Here is a 22,061-nt window from a genome sequence, read left to right as displayed (position 1 = left end):
CGGTACTCTCATCGCTTCTCTCCATCCCTCAGTGAACACTCGATCAGAGCCTGAACCCGTGGAGGTAAGGGGTCACACACCTCCCTGCGGTGGAGCAACACAGCTGGGGCTCTGTCTGTATTGTGGTCAAGGAGGGCTCCAGCATTGTCCGGCACTTCCCAATTCGGGATCCACGAGCAGAGGGACAGTCACGTGATCTTCCACCTCCTGGGGCAGGAGTGAGTATTTCATCATCACTTTCTGCTATGCTCTTTTTGGCATCATCACCCTAGTTGACTGCTCCTCACGTACTGTGTCTACAGCGTTAGTGGATTCTGGTGCCGCGGGGAACTTTATTGACCAGACCCTTGCTGCCACTCTTAACATATCATACCCGCGATCCTTTCCTAGTTCACGCCTTCAATAGTCGGCCATTAGGGTCCTGAACCATCACCCAACCACTCACCCTCACCGTGGAGTCCATTCATCAGGAGAACATCACCAGTTCACAAGATCATCCTTGGCCTGGCTTGGCTCCAACGCCATAGCCCCACTATCTCATGGTCAAGGATGAGAATCACAGACTGGTCACCTGAATGCTGGAGGACCTACTTCGCTTCCCCATCCCCTGTGGTTCCACGTTGGTTGAGGGTCCTATGGTTGCCCTTCAGCCCAACATCCCCGGAGGTTTACCAGGTCTTGCTGGAGGTATTCTCCAAGACCCGCGCCACTTGTCTTCCTCCTCATCGCCCCTTGGACTGTGCCATCGACCTGCTGGCAGGGGCTGTGCCTCCGCGCAGACGCATCTACCGTCTGTCGGTGGCTGAGACCCAGGCCATGGAGCATGTCCACTTCTCCTGCGTCTGCAAGTTTCTTATTCGTGGCCAAGCAGGATTAGAGGACTCAATGAAATTTCTACAAAGTACCATTACCCTCTCCCGTTGGTGCCGGTAGCTCTAGAACAGCACCGCGGGGCCCGGTTCTTTACCAAACTGGACCTGCGGAGTGCATACAATCTCATCTGCATCCAGGAGGGGGATGAATGGAAGACTGCGTTCAGCATGATGTCTGGTCACTACGAGTACTTGGTGTTGCCATTTGGTTTAGCAATGCTCCGTCAGTGTTCTAGGCATTCGTTAACAAGGTGTTCAGGACCTGCTCGGACGCCAGGTGGTCATGTATATCGATGACTTCCTGGTCTACTCGGCTACCCTGGAGGATCACATCACTCACGTCCGAGCAGTCCTGGAACGCCTCCTGGCTAACCAACTGTTCGTCAAGACTGAGAAGTGCCAATTTCATCAGAAGGCGGTCTCCTTAGGCTACCAAATCAGCCTGCGGGGATTGAGGATGGACGACATGAAGGCAGATGTGATCAAATCACTGACAGTCCCAACCACCATAAAGGGGTTACAACGGTTTTTGGGGTTTGCCAACTTCTACCACAGTTTCATCAGGAACTTCAGCTCCGTCGCCACCCCTCTCACCTCAAGGGTGGTCCCCTTCCATCTACTCAAGGGACGTTTCACATCCGCCCCATTGCGCAAACACCCAGATCCCACTATCTCCTTAGTGGTGGAGGTGGACGCTTCAGAGGTGAGCGTGGGGGCAGTTCTCGCAACGACAGGGTAATCCACATAAATTGTATCAATGTGCATATTACTCTAAGAAACTGTCCCCTGCAGAGAGGATGTTGGTGATCGAGAGCTCCTGGCGGTGAAGTTGGCATTAGAGGAGTGGAGACACTGGCTGGAGGGCGCCAAGGAACCATTCGTCATCCTTACCAGCCTATAATCCCATCCTCCCGAGTCGTATCCCCTGTGGTCTGGGACGTAGATATGGACATTTGCCAGGCTCTGGAGAGGGAGCCCTCACCCACTAACTGTCCTCCCGAGCTCATCTATGTTCCCACAGGGATAAGGGATCGGCTGCTGACCTGGGCACACACAGCTGTCGTTGGACATCCAGGTATTTCCCAGTGTGTGTTCTGGGTTTTCAGCTGGCCCTGGCTCCATGGACCCCGGGTCAGACCGACACTCCTACGGTTGATGAGTGGTTCAGGCTCGCAGTATGTGGAGCGACGCTCATGTGAGACTCCAGCGCGTCAAAAGGAGCAGGCAGACCGCCGCTGCAGTGAGAGTCCTGTGTACCACCCTGGGGATCGTGTCTGGCTTTCTACCAGGAACCTCCCACGCCGCCTGCCCTGCAAGAAGCTGATAGTGACATTATAGGTCCAGATGTCTGTATCTCACTCATTAAAGAAGGGGAATTCATGGCATGACACAGATTAAATTATATTTGTTACTTTATTTATTGGTAGTCAGTGCTGTGTCAGGTGCATCTATTTATTTACAGCAGGTCTATGAAAGAAGAATCTGTCTGTAATTGCGAAATTGTGTTTCATTTACATAAAATCATCACACAACGATTTATATTCAAGCACACCATGGGGATAGTGCAGTTGACTGGGGCACATGAATGAGTTTTTGTATGCGAGCTGTTAAAGGGTTGGCTGAGATCAAGCTGTTTGGAGGTTTTGAAGACCTCTGTATGTGTGAGAGAATGATTGTGTGTGTCTGTGCGTCTCTTTCTGTGTGAATTAGTACATTCACAAGCAGTGAGGTACCAACTTATAAAAGTGTCATATCTGATATTAACTGTATTAAATACATAATCTAAGCTTTTTAATGTACACCAAGTAACATGGCTTCACCATCAATTTCACTGCATCTGATATTTGAGTGCTAATTTTACACTCTTGAAAAGTTCACCCAATTAGCACTTATGATTAGCGTTGCTTAGCTGGTACTGTTGATGTAAAATCAAATATATTCATTTAGGTCCATCCTTAAATTCTAGATCACCTCGTGTATATGTGATCAATAAACACACAGTACCCGCCAAGTTTGGACACACCTGATTCAAGGGTTTTTCAGAATTTTTACTATTTTCTACATTGTACAATAGTGAAGACATCAAAACTATGAAATAACACATATGAAATCATGTAGTAACAAAAAAGTGTTAAATCAAAATATATTTTATATTTGAGACTCTTAAAGTAGCCACCCTTTGCCTTGACAGCTTTGCACACTCTTGGCATGCTCAGGTAGTCACCTGGAATTTATTTCAATTAACAGGTGTGCCTTGTTAAAAGTTTGTGGAATTTGTGGAATTGAATTCCTTAATGCGTTTGAGCCAATCAGTTGTGTTGTAACAATGTAGGGGTGGTATACAGAAGATAGCCCTATTTGGTAAAAGACCAAGTCCATATAATGACAAGAACAGCTCAAATAAGCAAAGAGAAATGACAGTCAATCATTACTTTAAGACATGATGGTCAGTCAATCCGGAAAATTTCAAGAATTTTGAAAGTTTCTTCAAGTGCAATCACAAAAACCATCAAACGCTATGATGAAACTGGCTCTCATGAGGGCCACCACAGGAAAGGAAGACCCAGAGTTACTTCTGCTGCAAAGGATAAGTTCATTAGAGTTACTAGCCTCAGAAATTGCAGCCCAAATAAATGCTTCACAGAGTTCAAGTAACAGACACATCTCAACGTCAACTGTTCAGAGGAGACTGCGTGAATCAGGCCTTCATGATCTAATTGCTGCAAAGAAACCACTACTAAAGGACATCAATAAGAAGAAGAGACTTGCTTGGGTCAAAAAACACGAGCAATGGACATTAGACCGGTGGAAATCTGTCCTTTGGTCTGATGAGTGCAAATTTGAGATTTTTGGTTCCAGCAGGCGTGTCTTTGTGAGACAGAGTAGGTGAACGGATGATCTCTTTATGTGTGGTTCACACCGTGAAGCATGGAGGAGGAGGTCTGATGGTGTGGGGGTGCTTTGCTGGTGACACTGTCTGAGATTTATTTAGAATTCAAGTCACACTTAACCAGAATGGCTACCACAACATTCTGCAGCGATATGCCATCCCATCTGGTTTGCGCTTAGTGGGACTATCATTTGTTTTTCAACAGGACAATGCCCCAACACACCTCCAGGCTGTGTAAGGGCTATTTGACCAAGAAGAAGAGCGATGGAGTGCTACATCAGATGAGTTGGCCTCCACAATCACCTGACCTCATCCCAATTGAGGACTGCAGAGTAAAGGAAAAGCAGCCAACAAGTGCTCAGCAAATGTGGGAACTCCTTCAAGACTGTTGGAAAATCGTTCCAGGTGAAACTGGTTGAGAGAATGCCAAGAGTGTGCAAAGCTTTCATGAAGGAAAAGGTTGACTACTTTGAAGAATTTAAAATATATTTTGATTTGTTCAACACTTTTTTGGTTACTACATGATTCCATGTGTTATTTAATTGTTTTGATGTCTTCACTATTATTCTACAATGTAGAAAATAGTACAAATAAAGAAAAACCCTTGAATGTGTAGGTGTGTCCAAACTTTTGACTGGTGCTGTTCATACATACATACATACATATACACACACCTCATACAATCACGAACACTCACACACATCTATAAATACTGTATATTTATATCATGCCCTTCTATCAATAAAGTTGTCCACTGAGTCCAGGAAGCCATTTAACCCAGCTTGCTGGTATATCCACCTTTGATGAATCCAAAGTAAGTGGCCATGGGCTTGTTTGGTCATTGTGCTACCCTCCCAAGCCACAACTAACACCATCCTACATGTTAATCTGTTTCTGCATTACTCAATGAGGCTGATGCGTCCTCAATAACCATTAGAAAAGCCTCCATCTCCATTCCTGGTAGGCTTGCCTCTCCTGTGTACTGTATTTCCATGCCTTTCTATCATTTGAGGAGTGAGATATTATCAGCGAAGTCCCCAGCTCCGGATGGGCGGAGACAGCGGGAGAAGCGCCACTGGCACAGCATGAGGCACAGTGGCAGCATGAAGAGGGCACAGATGCCTGCCATGATGTAGGCAATGGTCATCAGGGTGGACTCGTCCGTCTGCGGGATGTTGTAGCCGCAGTCCTCCAGATCCACGCCGTGGAAAGGCCCCTCGACGGAGGCCGTACGGAACTCATCGTGCACTGTGGCATAGAAATACACATGGATCAGGAACATACATACAGGCACGCACACACATAAATCCATCTTTAATCTGTCTCCTCCACTTCATCTACACTGATCGAAGTGGATTTAAAAAGTGACATCAATAAGGGAACATAGCTTTCATCTGGATTCACCTGGTCAGTCTATGTCATAGAAAGAGCAGGTGTTCATAATGTTTTGTAAAGTGTTGGACCCATGTTTCATGCTCTGAAATAAAAGATCCCAGGAATTTTCCATACGCACAAAAAGTTTATTTCTCTCCAATTTTGTGCACAAATTTGTTTACATCCCTGTTGGTGAGAACTTATCCTTTTCCAAGATAGTCCATCCACCTGACAGGTGTGGCATATCAAGAAGCTGATTAAACAGCATGATCATTACACAGGTGCACGTGTGCTGGGGACAATAAAAGGCCACTCTAAAATGTGCAGTTTTGTCACAAAACACAATGACATAGATGTCTCAAGTTTTGAGGGAGCATGTAATTGGCATGCTGACTGCAGGAATGTCCACCAGAGATGTTGCTAGATCATTTAATGTTTATTTCTCTACCATAAGCCGCCTCCAATGTCATTTTAGAGAATTTGGCAGTACGTTCAACTGGCCTCACAACCAGCGGTGGAAAAGTACCCAATTTTCATACTTAATAAGTAAAAGTAAAGATACCTTAAAAGAAAATTACTCAAGTAAAAATGAAAGTCACCCAGTAAAATAATACTTGAGTAGCAGCCTAAAAGTATTTGGTTTTACATGTACTTAAGTCTCAAAAGTAAAAGTATAAATAATTTTAAATGTCTTATATTCAAGAAACCTTTTTAAATTTACGGATAGCCAGGTACACAGTTCAACGCTCAGACGTAATTTACAAACAAAGCATTTATGTTTAGTGAGTCTGACAGATCAGAGGCAGAAGGGATGACCAGGGATGTTCTCTTGATAAGTGCGTGAATTAGACCATATTCCTGTCCTGCTAAACATTCCAAATGTAACGAGTACTTTTTGGTGTCTTTGGGAATATAGTAGAGTAAAGGTAAAAGTTGTAAAAAATAGTAAAGTACTTAAAAGTATATTTATTTACTTTACACCACTGCTCACAACCGCAGACCATGTGTAACTAGGACAGCCCAGGACCTCTACCTCCGGCTTCTTCACCTGCGGGATCGTCTGAGACCAGCCACCTGGACAGCTGATGAAACTGAGTAGTATTTCTGTCTGTAATAAAGCCCTTTTGTGGGGAAAAACTCATTCTGATTGCACTCTCTATTGCACTCCACACTGCCCTTTCCCTTTTGGAACACCTATGTGAGAATGCTATTCGTTGACTACACCTCAGCGTTCAACACCATAGTACCCTTAAGCTCATCACTAAGCTTAGGATCCTGGGACTAAACACCTTCCTCTGCAACTGGATCCTGGACTTCCTGACAAGCCGCCCCCATGTGGTAAGGGTATGTAGCAACACATCTGCCACGCTGATCCTCAACACAGGAGCTCCCCAGGGGTGCGTGCTCAGTCCCCTCCTGTACTCCCTGTTCACCCACGACTGCATGGCCAGGCACGACTCCAACACCATCATTAAGTTTGCAGACGACACAACAGTGGTAGGTAGGCCTGATCACCGACAACAACGAGACAGCCTATAGGGAGGAGGTCAGCTACCTAGCCGGGTGGTGCCAGAATAACAACCTATCCCTCAACGTAACCAAGACTAAGGAGATTATTGTGGACTACAGGAAAAGAAGGACCATTCTCATCGACGGGGCTGTAGTGGAGCAGGTTGAGAGCTTCAAGTTCCTTGGTGTCCACATCAACAACAAACTAGAATGGTCCAAACACACCAAGACAGTCGTGAAGAGGGCACAACAAAGCCTATTCCCCCTCAGGAAACTAAAAAGATGTGGCATGGGTCCTGAGATCCTCAAAAGGTTCTACAGCTGCAACATCAACAGCATCCTGACCGGTTGCATCACTGCCTGGTATGGCAATTTCTCGGCCTCTGACCGCAAGGCACTACAGAGGGAAGTGCGTACGGCCCAGTACATCATTGGGGCTAAGCTGCCTGCCATCCAGGACCTCTACACCAGGCGGTGTCAGCGGAAGGCCCTAAAAATTGTCAAAGACCCCAGCCACCCCAGTCATAGATTGTTCTCTCTACTACCGCATGGCAAGTGGTACCGGAGTGCCAAGTCTAGGACAAAAAGGCTTCCCAACAGTTTTTACCCCCAAGCCATAAGACTCCTTAACAGGTAATCAAATGGCTACCCAGACTATTTGCATTGTGTGCCCCCCCAACCCCTCTTTTTACACTGCTGCTACTCTCTGTTCATCATATATGCATAGTCACTTTAACCATATCTACATGTACAAACTACCTCAATCAGCCTGACTAACCAATGTCTGAATGTAGCCTCGCTACTTTTATAGCCTCGCTACCGTATATAGCCTGTCTTTTTACTGTTCGTTTTATTTCTTTACTCACCTATTGTTCACCTAATACCTTTTTTGCACTATTGGTTAAAGCCTGTAAGTAAGCATTTCACTGTAAGGTCTACACCTGTTGTATTCGGCGCACGTGACAAATAAACTTTGATTTGATTTGATGGTTTGTCATAGGGCATAGCGTTATGTCTTATAAGCATCCGGGTTAGAGTCGCACTCCTTGAAAGCGGCAGCTCTACCCTTAAGCTCAGTGCGGATGTTGCCATTAATCCATGACTTCTGATTGGGGTATACAGTGCATTGCGAAAGTATTCGGCCCCCTTGAACTTTGCGACCTTTTGCCACATTTCAGGCTTCAAACATAAAGATATAAAACGGTATTTTTTTTGTGAAGAATCAACAACAAGTGGGACACAATCATGAAGTGGAACAACATTTATTGGATATTTCAAACTTTTTTAACAAATCAAAAACTGAAAAATTGGGCGTGCAAAATTATTCAGCCCCCTTAAGTTAATACTTTGTAGCGCCACCTTTTGCTGCGATTACAGCTGTAAGTCGCTTGGGGTATGTCTCTATCAGTTTTGCACATCGAGGGACTGACATTTTTTTCCCATTCCTCCTTGCAAAACAGCTCGAGCTCAGTGAGGTTGGATGGAGAGCATTTGTGAACAGCAGTTTTCAGTTCTTTCCACAGATTCTCGATTTGATTCAGGTCTGGACTTTGACTTGGCCATTCTAACACCTGGATATGTTTATTTTTGAACCATTCCATTGTAGATTTTGCTTTATGTTCTGGATCATTGTCTTGTTGGAAGACAAATCTCTGTCCCAGTCTCAGGTCTTTTGCAGACTCCATCAGGTTTTCTTCCAGAATGGTCCTGTATTTGGCTCCATCCATCTTCCCATCAATTTTAACCATCTTCCCTGTCCCTGCTGAAAAAAAGCAGGCCCAAACCATGATGCTGCCACCACCATGTTTGACAGTGGGGATGGTGTGTTCAGGGTGATGAGCTGTGTTGCTTTTACGCCAAACATAACGTTTTGCATTGTTGCCAAAAAGTTCAATTTTGGTTTCATCTGACCAGAGCACCTTCTTCCACATGTTTGGTGTGTCTCCCAGGTGGCTTGTGGCAAACTTTAAACGACACTTTTTATGGATATCTTTAAGAAATGGCTTTCTTCTTGCCACTCTTCCATAAAGGCCAGATTTGTGCAATATACGACTGATTGTTGTCCTATGGACAGAGTCTCCCACCTCAGCTGTAGATCTCTGCAGTTAATCCAGAGTGATCATGGGCCTCTTGGCTGCATCTCTGATCAGTCTTCTCCTTGTATGAGCTGAAAGTTTAGAGGGACGGCCAGGTCTTGGTAGATTTGCAGTGGTCTGATACTCCTTCCATTTCAATATTATCGCTTGCACAGTGCTCCTTGGGATGTTTAAAGCTTGGGAAATCTTTTTGTATCCAAATCCGGCTTTAAACTTCTTCACAACAGTATCTCGGACCTGCCTGGTGTGTTCCTTGTTCTTCATGATGCTCTCTGCGCTTTTAACGGACCTCTGAGACTATCACAGTGCAGGTGCATTTATACGGAGACTTGATTACACACAGGTGGATTGTATTTATCATCGTTAGTCATTTAGGTCAACATTGGATCATTCAGAGATCCTCACTGAACTTCTGGAGAGAGTTTGCTGCACTGAAAGTAAAGGGGCTGAATAATTTTGCACGCCCAATTTTTCAGTTTTTGATTTGTTAAAAAAGTTTGAAATATCCAATAAATGTCGTTCCACTTCATGATTGTGTCCCACTTGTTGTTGATTCTTCACAAAAAAATACAGTTTTATATCTTTATGTTTGAAGCCTGAAATGTGGCAAAAGGTCGCAAAGTTCAACCTCCATCCCCCCTCACCATGGCAGGTACTGACGGCAAATCCGATGCGTTTCCTCTGGCGGTCAAACACCACATAGAAGCCCTCCATGATGACGGCGCCCATGACGGTGCCCGTGCTGGACTGGGACACGGCAAACTTATAGCAGTCCTCCTGGGCCGAGGCCACGTCCTCCACGGGCCGCAGGTACTGCTGCAGGGGGCACAAAGAAACAGAGGACAGTCAGTAGAGAACACCTACAATGTATGTTAAATATAAACCAGGAGAAATACAGCAATAGGCTAATAAGCTCACTGCACTGTTTTGTGCTTGTCTATGCAGTCTGGGTTTGGTGTAAGCATGAATTAACCAGTCCACGCATGAGTAAGGAATTTACTCACTTCTTTCACATTTTTATACAAGCATATTATCAATGTCAACTGTTGCTAGTCAAAGGTTCAAAGCCAGAGCTGGCTGCCTCTACTGTCCCAATACAAGCTGCTCTCCACTTCTATCTCATTTCCATTGAAACAGGGATTCCACTAATCACCACTATCTCCAAGGTCCAGTCTCTCTCATAGGAATAACATACATCAAATATTCTCTGACGTTCTCAACACATCTAAATTGAATGAACAGTGAAAGGAGTTTAAGAGAGGATCATCACTAGCTCATTGAATTGATGAATTGACGGTAAGTACACAGACAGATACTGTTACCTGTGGGAGAATGGAGATGCGGAAGGACTGGTTGCGGTTCTCACTCATGAGGTAGAGCGAGATGACAGGGAAGATGTGCCACGGGGTGGAGCCAGCCTGCCAGCACACCAGCTGCTCCCCCAACCAGAACCCAGAAGGAAACTGCTCTGTCTGATAGGGAGACATGGGGTTTGTGTGTGTGTGTGTGTGGGAGAGAGGGATAGAAAGAATATTTAGCAACAGCAGAAACTAGAAACTAGAGAAAGTTGATAGCCATGAAAGTATTACAGACATTAGACCTGTGAAAGGGGATATCACATGACACTAGCTGAAACTGGCAGCTAGAAAGATGAGAAAGAACAAAACAACAGAGAGGGGGAGTGTGAGAGAGAGGAGAAAAGGTATGAGGAGGAACTCACAGACGAGGCAGCCTCGATGGCCTTCACGGCTGCCTGGAACACTTTACGAGGGAGCCGGAGGTTAGTGGTGCCACTGTCCACAATGCTCTTATCATAGTTGTACTGATAGAACCACAAGCCAAGAGAGGAAACAAATTGTCATTATTTATTCACTGTCACTTACCGCACCAGTATTAGTGATAAAAGGTAAACAGACAGATATTCTGGGTTAAATAAAGAGAATACAGGAGCAAACTAAAGAGAAAAAGAGAAGGGACCACTCATACTTAAAATGTACGCACACATGACTATACGTCGTTTTGGATAAAAGCATCTGCCTAATGGCATATATTATATTATTATATTAAAGAGAAACATTTAATGAAATAGAGAAGAAAATATTGATTGAAGGATCATCAGAAAAACAAAATGTTATCAGCAAAACCGTTAGCTCCAGTACCTCCTTGCAGTCCATGTTGAGATCCTGACCATTGACCTCAATGCGCACAATGATGACCTCATAATACCACTCCCGGCGGATCGGGGTGTACCACAGGTCTCCAACATAGAGAGAAGAATCCACTCCACCGATGATCTAAGGAAACGGAAATTAGACAGTATCATAGGATGGGTCCAAATTCTCAACACACTTTCTATCTCATATTGCCTTTGCAATACAGATTATAACTAAACAATACCGACATACAGTACCTACCTGGCACATACCATCTCTATATAAACTCAGCAAAAAAAAGAAACGTCCTTTCACTGTCAACTGCGTTTATTTTCAGCAAACTTAACATGTGTAAATATTTGTATGAACATAACAAGATTCAACAACTGAGACTTAAACTGAACAAGTTCCACAGACATGTGATGAACAGAAATGGAATAATGTGTCCATGAACAAAGGTGGGTTCAAAATCAAAAGTAACAGTCAGTATCTAGTGTGGCCACCAGCTGCATTAAGTACTGCAGTGCATCTCCTCCTCATGGACTGCACTAGATTTGCCCGTTCTTACTGTGAGATGTTACCCCACTCTTCCACCAAGGCACTTGCAAGTTCCTGGGCATTTCTGGGGGGAATTCCCTATCCCTCACCCTCCTATCCAACAGGTCCCAGGTGTGCTCAATGGGATTGAGATCCAGGCTCTTCGCTGGCCATGGCAGAACACTGACATTCATGTCTTGCAGGAAATCACACACAGAATGAGCAGTATGGCTGGTGGCATTGTTATGCTGGAGGGTCATGTCAGGATGAGCCTGCAGAAAGAGTACCACATGAGGGAGGAGGATGTCTTCCTTGTAACGCACAGCTTTGAGATTGCCTGCAATGACAACAAGCTCAGTCCGATGATGCTGTGACACACCACCCCAGACCATGACGGACCCTCGATACCGCTCCAGAGTACAGGCCTCGGTGTAACGCTCATGTCTTCGACGATAGACGTGAATCCGGCCATCACCCCTGGTGAGAAAAAACTGCGACTCGTCAGTGAAGAGCACTTTTTACAGTCCTGTCTGGTCCAGCAACGGTGGGTTTGTGTCCATTGGTGACGTTGTTGCCGGTGATGTCTGGTGAGGACCTGCCTTACAACAGGTCTGCAAGCCCTCAGTCCAGCCTCTCTCAGCCTATTGCAGACAGTCTGAGCACTGATGGAGGGATTGTGCGTTCCTGGTGTAACTCGGGCAGTTGTTGCTGCCATCCTGTACCTGTCCCACAGGTGTGATGTTCGGATGTACCAATCCTGTGCAGGTGACGTTACACGTGGTCTGCCACTGCGAGGACGATCAGCTGTCTGTCCTGTCTCCCTGTAGCGCTGTCTTAGGCGTCTCACAGTATGGACATTGCAATTTATTGCCCTGGCCACATCTGCAGTCCTCATGCCTCCTTGCAGCATGCCTAAGACACATTCATACAGATGAGCAGGGACCCTGTGCATCTTTATTTTGGTGTTTTTCAGAGTCAGTAGAAAGGCCTCTTTAGTGTCCTAAGTTTTCATAGCTGTGACCATAGTTGCCTACCATCTGTAAGCTGTTAGTGTCTTAACGACCGTTCCATAGGTGCATGTCAAACGACCTCCTCTCATCACTGTAAAACGCTCCCTGAAACACTTCAGCGAGCAGGCCTTTCTAATCGACCTGGCCGGGGTATCCTGGAAGGATATTGACCTCATCCCGTCAGTAGAGGATGCCTGGATATTTTTTTAAAATGCCTTCCTAACCATCTTAAATAAACATGCCCCATTCAAGAAATTTAGAACCAGGAACAGATATAGCCCTTGGTTCTCCCCAGACCTGACTGCCCTTAACCAACACAAAAACATCCTATGGCGTTCTGCATTAGCATCGAACAGCCCCCGTGATATGCAGCTGTTCAGGGAAGCTAGAAACCATTATACACAGGCAGTTAGAAAAGCCAAGGCTAGCTTTTTCAAGCAGAAATTTGCTTCTTGCAACACTAACTCAAAAAAGTTCTGGGACACTGTAAAGTCCATGGAGAATAAGAACACCTCCTCCCAGCTGCCCACTGCACTGAAGATAGGAAACACTGTCACCACTGATAAATCCACCATAATTGAACATTTCAATAAGCATTTTTCTACTGCTGGCCATGCTTTCCACCTGGCTACTCCTACCCCTGTCAACAGCACTGCACCCCCAACAGCAACTCGCACAAGCCTTCCCCATTTCTCCTTCTCCCAAATCCATTCAGCTGATGTTCTGAAAGAGCTGCAAAATCTGGACCCCTACAAATCAGCCGGGCTAGACAATCTGGACCCTTTCTTTCTAAAATTATCTGCCGAAATTGTTGCCACCCCTATTACTAGCCTGTTCAACCTCTCTTTCGTGTCGTCTGAGATTCCCATAGATTGGAAAGCAGCTGCGGTCATCCCCCTCTTCAAAGGGGCGGACACTCTTGACCCAAACTGCTACAGACCTATATGTATCCTACCATGCCTTTCTAAGGTCTTCGAAAGCCAAGTCAACAAACAGATTACCGACCATTTTGAATCTCACCATACCTTCTCTGCTATGCAATCTGGTTTCAGAGCTGGTCATGGGTGCACCTCAGCCACGCTCAAGGTCCTAAACGATATCTTAACCGCCATCGATAAGAAACATTACTGTGCAGCCGTATTCATTGATCTGGCCAAGGCTTTCGACTCTGTCAATCACCACATCCTCATCGGCAGACTCAACAGCCTTGGTTTCTCAAATGATTGCCTCGCCTGGTTCACCAACTACTTCTCTGATAGAGTTCAGTGTGTCAAATCGGAGGGTCTGTTGTCCGGACCTCTGGCAGTCTCTATGGGGGTGCCACAGGGTTCAATTCTTGGACCGACTCTCTTCTCTGTATACATCAATGAGGTCGCTCTTGCTGCTGGTGAGTCTCTGATCCACCTCTACGCAGACGACACCATTCTGTATACTTCCGGCCCTTCTTTGGACACTGTGTTAACAACCCTCCAGGCAAGCTTCAATGCCATACAACTCTCCTTCCGTGGCCTCCAATTGCTCTTAAATACAAGTAAAACTAAATGCATGCTCTTCAACCGATCGCTACCTGCACCTACCCGCCTGTCCAACATCACTACTCTGGACGGCTCTGACTTAGAATACGTGGACAACTACAAATACTTAGGTGTCTGGTTAGACTGTAAACTCTCCTTCCAGACCCATATCAAACATCTCCAATCCAAAGTTAAATCTAGAATTGGCTTCCTATTTCGCAACAAAGCATCCTTCACTCATGCTGCCAAACATACCCTTGTAAAACTGACCATCCTACCAATCCTCGACTTTGGCGATGTCATTTACAAAATAGCCTCCAATACCCTACTCAACAAATTGGATGCAGTCTATCACAGTGCAATCCGTTTTGTCACCAAAGCCCCATATACTACCCACCATTGCGACCTGTACGCTCTCGTTGGCTGGCCCTCGCTTCATACTCGTCGCCAAACCCACTGGCTCCATGTCATCTACAAGACCCTGCTAGGTAAAGTCCCCCCTTATCTCAGCTCGCTGGTCACCATAGCATCTCCCACCTGTAGCACACGCTCCAGCAGGTATATCTCTCTAGTCACCCCCAAAACCAATTCTTTCTTTGGCCGCCTCTCTTTCCAGTTCTCTGCTGCCAATGACTGGAACGAACTACAAAAATCTCTGAAACTGGAAACACTTATCTCCCTCACTAGCTTTAAGCACCAACTGTCAGAGCAGCTCACAGATTACTGCACCTGTACATAGCCCACCTATAATTTAGCCCTATCAACTACCTCTTTCCCAACTGTATTTAATTTATTTATTTATTTTGCTCCTTTGCACCCCATTATTTTTATTTCTACTTTGCACATTCTTCCATTGCAAAACTACCATTCCAGTGTTTTACTTGCTATATTGTATTTACCTTGCCACCAAGGCCTTTTTTGCCTTTACCTCCCTTCTCACCTCATTTGCTCACATTGTATATAGACTTGTTTATACGTTATTATTGACTGTATGTTTGTTTTACTCCATGTGTAACTCTGTGTTGTTGTATCTGTCGAACTGCTTTGCTTTATCTTGGCCAGGTCGCAATTGTAAATGAGAACTTGTTCTCAACTTGCCTACCTGGTTAAATAAAGGTAAAATAAAAAAATAAAAAATAAAAAATGTTCATTAATTGTTTATGGTTCATTGAACAAGCATGGGGAACAGTGTTTAAACCCTTTACAATGAATACCTGTGAAGTTATTTGGATTTTTATGAATTATCATTATAAAGACAGGGTCCTGAAAAGGGGACGTTTCTTTTTTTTGCTGAGTTTATAACTCTCTTGGTTACACTAACACAATACACCGCTTCTGTGTATTTCCCTAAAACAGAAAATGTGTCTGTGTCTTTTCCTATCTACTCTATGTCTATTTCTCTTGCTCTATCTCTCTCATCTCACCATGCTGCCACCCACGGTAGCACTGCCCAGGCTGTAGTTCTGGGTGAACCCTGCACCACACATCTGCAGGGAGAACAGGTTAGGCACGGGGGTCTGCCGCACCAGCGAGTCAAAGAAAGGCTCCAGCATCTCATCAGGCTAAACAGAAAGGGGGGGGCGGGGGTTAAAGGATTTAAAAATGGGAAAAGGATAACTACATTAAAGTGAGGGGGAAAACATTTAAAACAATCCTGTGGTCATTTTAGCCATCTTGTTGACAACAAGCCTAAACTGATATTGTATCTCCACTGTGCATTTTTCACATTACTGAATAGTGCTGTCTCTCTACCCTCACCAGTGACCCTCTAGCTGATCACTCTCACCCTCCCTTTTCATCTCCCTCTTCCCCCCTCTCACCCATGTGTTTTCTACCCAGACCATTTCCCATTCCCTCCTTCTCTCTCCCCTCCTCTCACCCGGGCGATCTCGGCGTAGGCCAGGCCCAGAATGCCCTCCCAGTTGGATCCGTTGATGAAGAAGCGGTCCGACTGGGTAATGGCAGCGATGTTGGCACGGAGCGAGGCGTTGGGGCCGTGTGGCACAGACACCAGGTCAGTGCCCAGCTCACCCTCCCAGCGGCCCTGGGTGTAGGGTACGTAGACACTGCGCCCAAGGTCGCGGTAGGAGTTAGACCTATGAACAGCAGCAGAGAAAAGGGGCTTACTGTATAAGCCCACCAAGGGAAGTATGTGCAGAGTCATCTAAAAGGGAGAGATCCCACTGAGATTCACTCTTCAATGGGATTCATATTTAATATTATATTTAAAGGGATAGTTTACTCAAAAAACATATTTTAGTATTTTGCCCATCCAGCCACTGTTGATAGGGTCCCAAAGCATTGCGCATGTCAGCAGTAAAGTTTTCAAGAAAGAGCACTTTCAGTGTATTGTAATAAGATCCCATGGTACTCACAGTGAGCGATGGTAGTATCTGCAGAGGAAAGGGTGAGCAGCTGCCCCGACTGCAAAGTTACTGCTGCCTGTGTCCACCAGAATATTCAACTGATTCCCAAACACACAAACACAACATAGTTGTCATTACATATTCACTGGGCATTTTTCCAATGCTAGGCCTATATTATGTGGTAGCTATATGTGGTGTATGTAGGTGTGTGTGTGTGTGTGTGTGTGTGTGTGTGTGTGTGCGTTATCGAGTATTCCAGTGTTAAACGACAGAATACATTGAAATACACTGATGATAAGGACATTATTCCGGTTACCTTGGAGACAACCATGCCTATTCATAAAATGATTCCCTGCAGCTGCTGCTAAAAGCACTTCTTCATTTCAGCCATTTGGAGTCACTTTCTCTCTCCCTCACCTCCTGGCATTGTGGTACTGGCAGTTGAAGCTCATTTGCAACTGGCAGTTGCTATGTATTGGTTTCTTTTGCTCCAAATGTCCTTCTCTTTTCCTTTCCCTCTGCATCCAACCCCTAGGCTGTTCTCGTATTGCCCTCTCTCTCTCTCTCTCTCTCTCTCTCTGTCTCTCTGTCTCCCACCTTCCCTCTCCTTTCAGTGTGAGTATCACATTTTGCGCAGTCAGTCAATCAGACTGGCAGCCATGTTGTCTCTCTGGTGACCAGCAGGACCCTGATCAATAATAGATCTGCTCCAGAAATATCCAGGGATGCATCCTCAACTGGCACCCTATTCCCTATATAGTGCACTACTTTTGACCAAAGCCCAAGTAATGCACTATGTAGGGAATAGGGTGCCATTTGGGACACAGCCCAGGAAAGTTATTCTTCTCAGTGGCAGAGCCAAGAGCCTGAAGGACTGTGTGCATGGAAGAACCCCCAGCCTGCCTTAGTCTCTCACCCGGTCCCACACACACTCTCCACACAAATGCCACATGCACACACACACACACTCCCACTAACAGAAACATGTCACTTGAGATACACTCATCACATGCACCCTGCTGTTCCATAACATATCCATGTCGTCTTCTAACCCTCTATCACAGAAGTGTTAATTGGGTATGGCAGTCGCCCTACCCTACAACACAAACAATTTAAAATAGGCTACTAAAATCATTTAAATCCCGATTAGAAGGCAAATGCATTTTTCCGGAACTGCCTGGCTGACTTTAGGACCATGCAGACACCTGGGAGCAGGAGGGATGGCTGTTTGTATGGATGGCTGGCTGGCTTTATGGAGAGAGCATCACGCAGCTGCAGGGAACAGCGCCACTCTTTCTCAAAACAGTGCAGAGGTACAGATGGATGCAGTAGATTGCTTTGGCTAGGTAACTGCTGTTTGACTTGACATGAAACTAAACTAGAGTTTTAATCCCGGTGCTGAGCTAGTGAGTAGCAGCTAATTATTGTATGACGTGTTTGTAGCACAGGAGGCTGGTGGCACCTTAATTGGGGAGAACGGGCTCGTGGTAATGCCTTCAGCGGAATTGGTGGAATGGCATCGAATACATCCAACACGTTTCCATGTGTTTGATGCCATTCCATTTGCTCCATTCCAGCCATTAAAATGAGCCGTCCTCCCCTCAGCAGCCTCCACTGGTTTCTAGAATGTTCAGTCCCCTATTGACTGAGGTGAATGAAGCTACAGCAACAAACTGATCATGTCTGGAGTCATGTAAGCTTGTTTTTGCTGTGCTCCAAATGCATTTTAGAATTTTTACATTTTGTAGAAATACAGCAAATGAGCTTCAGTTTTCTAAACATTGCTTAGAGGAGCATGTCCCTTTACCATCCATTCCCTGGGTTTCCAGCAGCTGAAATGATGTTCTACAATGTACACACATCACATCAAAACACTAAGCCATGCAAACACAGATACATTGCAATGAATTGTGGGGGAAACCCATATCAAATGTAAATTAAAGAGGGTTACTTGAGAGATTGTGCATAACAGTCTGTGTGGACCCATTTGCATGTTAAATGATATTGAAATAAATAAAGAATCACCTTAGCATTATGAGGTAGTACTATAAAGAGTGATTTAACTTTAACCTGCATAAACTCTCCCTCAGTCAGCCTCTTGGCCCGCTCTCTTCCCTTTCTCTCTCTGATTGTAGTGTAGCGGGTGTATTTTGGTGAGGAATACGCTGACGGCTCACAATTGATTTGTCCTGCCCGCATCCTGCTTCCCTTCAGACACACCACCCGAGACGCCTGGCCCGCGGCTGCATCCTGACACACACACACACACACACACACACACTTCACTCTTGCTACGACCCTTCTAAACTTCCTCTAGCTGGCAGAAGCCTAGAATCCCTGTTGCAAACCTCATCTATTATTTTAGGGACTGTATGCATGAAGCATCTCAGAGGAGTGCTGATTTAGGATCAGTTGAGCCTTTTAGATCATGAATAAGATTACAGGGGGGACCTGATCCTAGATCAGCACTTCTACTCTGTGATGATTGATACATACAGCCCCTGGTTTACATCTTGAAGTTAACAGTCACACATTTAAGTCTTATAAACTCAGCAAAAAAAGAAACGTCCTCTCACCGTCAACTGTGTTTCTTTTCAGCAAACTTAACATGTGTAAATATTTGTATGAACATAACTAGATTCAACAACTGAGACATAAACTGAACAAGTTCCACAGACATTTGACTAACAGAAATTGAATAATGTGTCCCTGAACAAAGGGGGGGTCAAAATCAAAAGTAACAGTCCGTATCTGGTGTGGTCACCAGCTGCATTAAATACTGCAGTGCATCTCCTCCTCATGGACTGCACCAGATTTGCCCGTTCTTATGATATGTGATATGTTACTCCGCTCTTCCACCAAGGCACCTGCAAGTTCCCAGACATTTCTGGGGGGAATGGCACTATCCCTCACCCTCCGATCCAACAGGTCCCAGACGTGCTCAATGGGATTGAGATCTGGGCTCTTCGCTGGCCATGGCAGAACACTGACATTCCTGTCTTGCAGGAAATCATGCGCAGAACGAGCAGTATGGCTGGTGGCATTGTCATGCTGGAGGGTCATGTCAGGATGAGCCTGCAGGAAGGGTACCACATGAGGGAGGAGGATGTATTCCCTGTAATACACAGCGTTGAGATTGCCTGCAATGACAATAAGCTCAGTCCGATGATGCTGTAACACACCGCCCCAGACCATGACGGACCCTCCACCTCCAAATTGATCCCGCTCCAGAGTGCAGGCCTCGGTGTAACTCTCATTCCTTCAAAGATAAACGCGAATACAACCATCACCCCTGGTGAGGCAAAACCGCGACTCACGTTAGTGAAGAGCACTTTTTACAGTCCTGTCTGGTCCAGCGACGGTGGGTTTGTGAGGACCTGCCTTACAACAGGCCTAAAAGCCCTGAGTCCAGGCTCTCTCAGCCTGTTGCGGACAGTCTGAGCACTGATGGAGGGATTGTGCGTTCCTGGTGTAACTAGTTTTTGCAGTTGTTGTTGCCATCCTGTACCTGTCCCGCAGGTGTGATGTTCGGATGTACCGATCCCTGTGCAGGTGTTGTTACACGTGGTCTGCCACTTCGAGGACGATCAGCTGTCCGCCCTGTAGCTCTGTCTTAGGTATCTCACAGTTCGGACATTGCAATTTATTGCCCTGGCCACAATTGCAGTCCTCATGCAGATGAGCAGGGACCCTGGGCATCTTTCGTTTGGTGTTTTTCAGAGTCAGTAGAAAGGCCTTTTTAGTGTCCCAAGTTTTCATAACTGTGACCTTAATTGCCTACCGTCTATAAGCTGTTAGTGTCTTGACAACCGTTCCACAGGGGCATGTTCATGAATTGTTCATGGTTCATTGAACAAGCATGGGAAACTGTGTTTAAACCCTTTATAAAGAAGTTATTTGGATTTTTACAAATTATCTTTGAAAGACAGGGTCCTGAAAAGGGGATGTTTCTTAGTCTATACAGTAGGCCTTTGTGGCACTTTGTTTGGTTTGTATTACTGTAACAAAGCAGTATGGTAATGGTATCCCTTTGAGTGTATTTTAGTGTGTTGCATAAATAGTTATTAACACTGGATTCATCTCTATGGTTGTATTTGTATCAATGTCTCTAAATGTTAGTGAGTGGATGGAAGCCAGTGATGGTTTATCCTCCTAGTGGCATAATGAGAGTGTCCTAGGCAGGGCATAACATTGGCTCTGTCACACAGTAATCCCTGTGGTGTGCCAGTCTGTACCCTGCAGCTGCTTAGCTGCATCACACTGGGAATTATCCCCCCCCCCCCCCCCCTCTCTCACTCTCTGCAGAATTAAAGGCTTCATTCTCTCCTTCTTTCTCTCTCCTTCTCTCACATGCAAACACAGGCACAGACACACACATTTATTATTGTCATTCTCCTTCTTCACCCTCTGTCATTTTAAAGGCCAGGTTACCAAGGTTTAGGAAGGCCAGTGTTTCTTAACAAACAGGTGTACATGTTTTTTCCCTACTACTCATCACCTGATTCCACTAATCAAAAGTTTGATAGGGTAGGTTTGACGTGCCACAATGCAGAGGATATAGGGCACAGGTGCGCAAAACGTCATACAGGGTCAACGGAATGGGCGTCTCAATAAGAGAGAGAGAGAGAGAGAGACAGAGAGAGAGTGAGAGCGTCAGTCAGTCACCTTCTGTGGCGGTGAACCCACTGCCATCTCCACGTAGTAGCCCTGTCCAGATTTCCCACGTAGGTTGTCGATCATGTCCACGAAATTGATGCCCCTGACCCCTCTGCGCCTTCGCGCAGCCCTCGAGGAGCGTTGCGGGGCCACGTGCGGGGGTTGGGTTTCGGAGAGAGGGCCCTGCCGCAGTGGGAAGTGGAGAGTCAGTGGACCAGAGGTGTTTGGTTCAACTTCAGCCTCGTTGGTGCCGAAGCTGACACCCACAAACAGGGCGACAATCGTCCATAAAAATACCATCCAGCGAGGACAAAGTGCATCCATTTTGAAATGTTATTTTAGGCTTTATATTTTAGGACACTTAATTTGCGCGCTCGACCGTCTCCTTTCGGTTTGGCATCATTAGAAATGCTGCAGAGTTGTTGTTTATAGCACCAAGATCAAACGCTGATGCTGCAAAACAATTGATAGTTGCAGCCATAATGCAATAATGTTGACATCTTTATTAAAATACAGCGGAGTTCCCTTGATTTGAAGATCTGTCCGTGTACAGATGCTGTCGTAACGAGCGCTTTGCTGCCGCGACCATATACCTTGTCCACACCTTATAAGAAAAATAACAATAATTTACAAAATCTTTGATAAACGATAGAAATATCCATGTGCCAATAGTCTATAGTTGTCGACAAAACAATCCAATTCCGTATAATAAAATCAACAACTGCGCAAATAGGGCGATAATAAAAGAAAACAGAGAACGCCTGAATTAGAGATTGTCCAAAAAGGGCTGTAGTCCCAATATCAACAATCTAGAGGCCCGTCCCGTCACCCGTCCGATCATCGTTCTGTCACACGACCAAAAATCCCAGTCAAATAGACCAACATAATCCGCATCACTCCTCTGTGCATTCTCTCCGCTACCTTCCCGCATTCACCCGCTTCCTCCATCAATCCTGCATCATCTTGTAATTGAGCGGAGCATCTCCTTGCAAGCGCAACCTCAGTTGGGAAATAGGAGCGCACAGGGCATTGTGGGTATAGTAGTTTTTCTATGTAATCATTGGCATAACAGAACAAATAGCCT

General features: G+C 45.5%; 1 protein-coding gene across 1 annotated transcript; it reads right to left on the bottom strand.

The window, feature by feature from the left end:
• Window positions 1-4,364: 4,364 nt before the first annotated feature.
• On the bottom strand, window positions 4,365-21,944 carry LOC139386233 (beta-secretase 1-like). The gene is made up of 9 exons (XM_071131719.1): window positions 20,987-21,944; window positions 16,331-16,419; window positions 15,835-16,051; window positions 15,380-15,517; window positions 10,901-11,035; window positions 10,462-10,563; window positions 10,064-10,213; window positions 9,386-9,557; window positions 4,365-5,010 (listed from the first exon to the last, which is right to left on the bottom strand). Exons 1-9 carry the CDS (start codon window positions 21,299-21,301, stop codon window positions 4,766-4,768), a joined length of 1,563 nt encoding a protein of 520 aa, XP_070987820.1. The 5' UTR covers window positions 21,302-21,944; the 3' UTR covers window positions 4,365-4,765.
• Between the last annotated feature and the right edge of the window lie 117 nt (window positions 21,945-22,061).

This window comes from Oncorhynchus clarkii, chromosome 27, assembly GCF_045791955.1.
Source record: "Oncorhynchus clarkii lewisi isolate Uvic-CL-2024 chromosome 27, UVic_Ocla_1.0, whole genome shotgun sequence".
NCBI lineage: Eukaryota > Metazoa > Chordata > Actinopteri > Salmoniformes > Salmonidae > Oncorhynchus > Oncorhynchus clarkii.
This window is presented reverse-complemented; position numbering and strand designations above follow the sequence as displayed.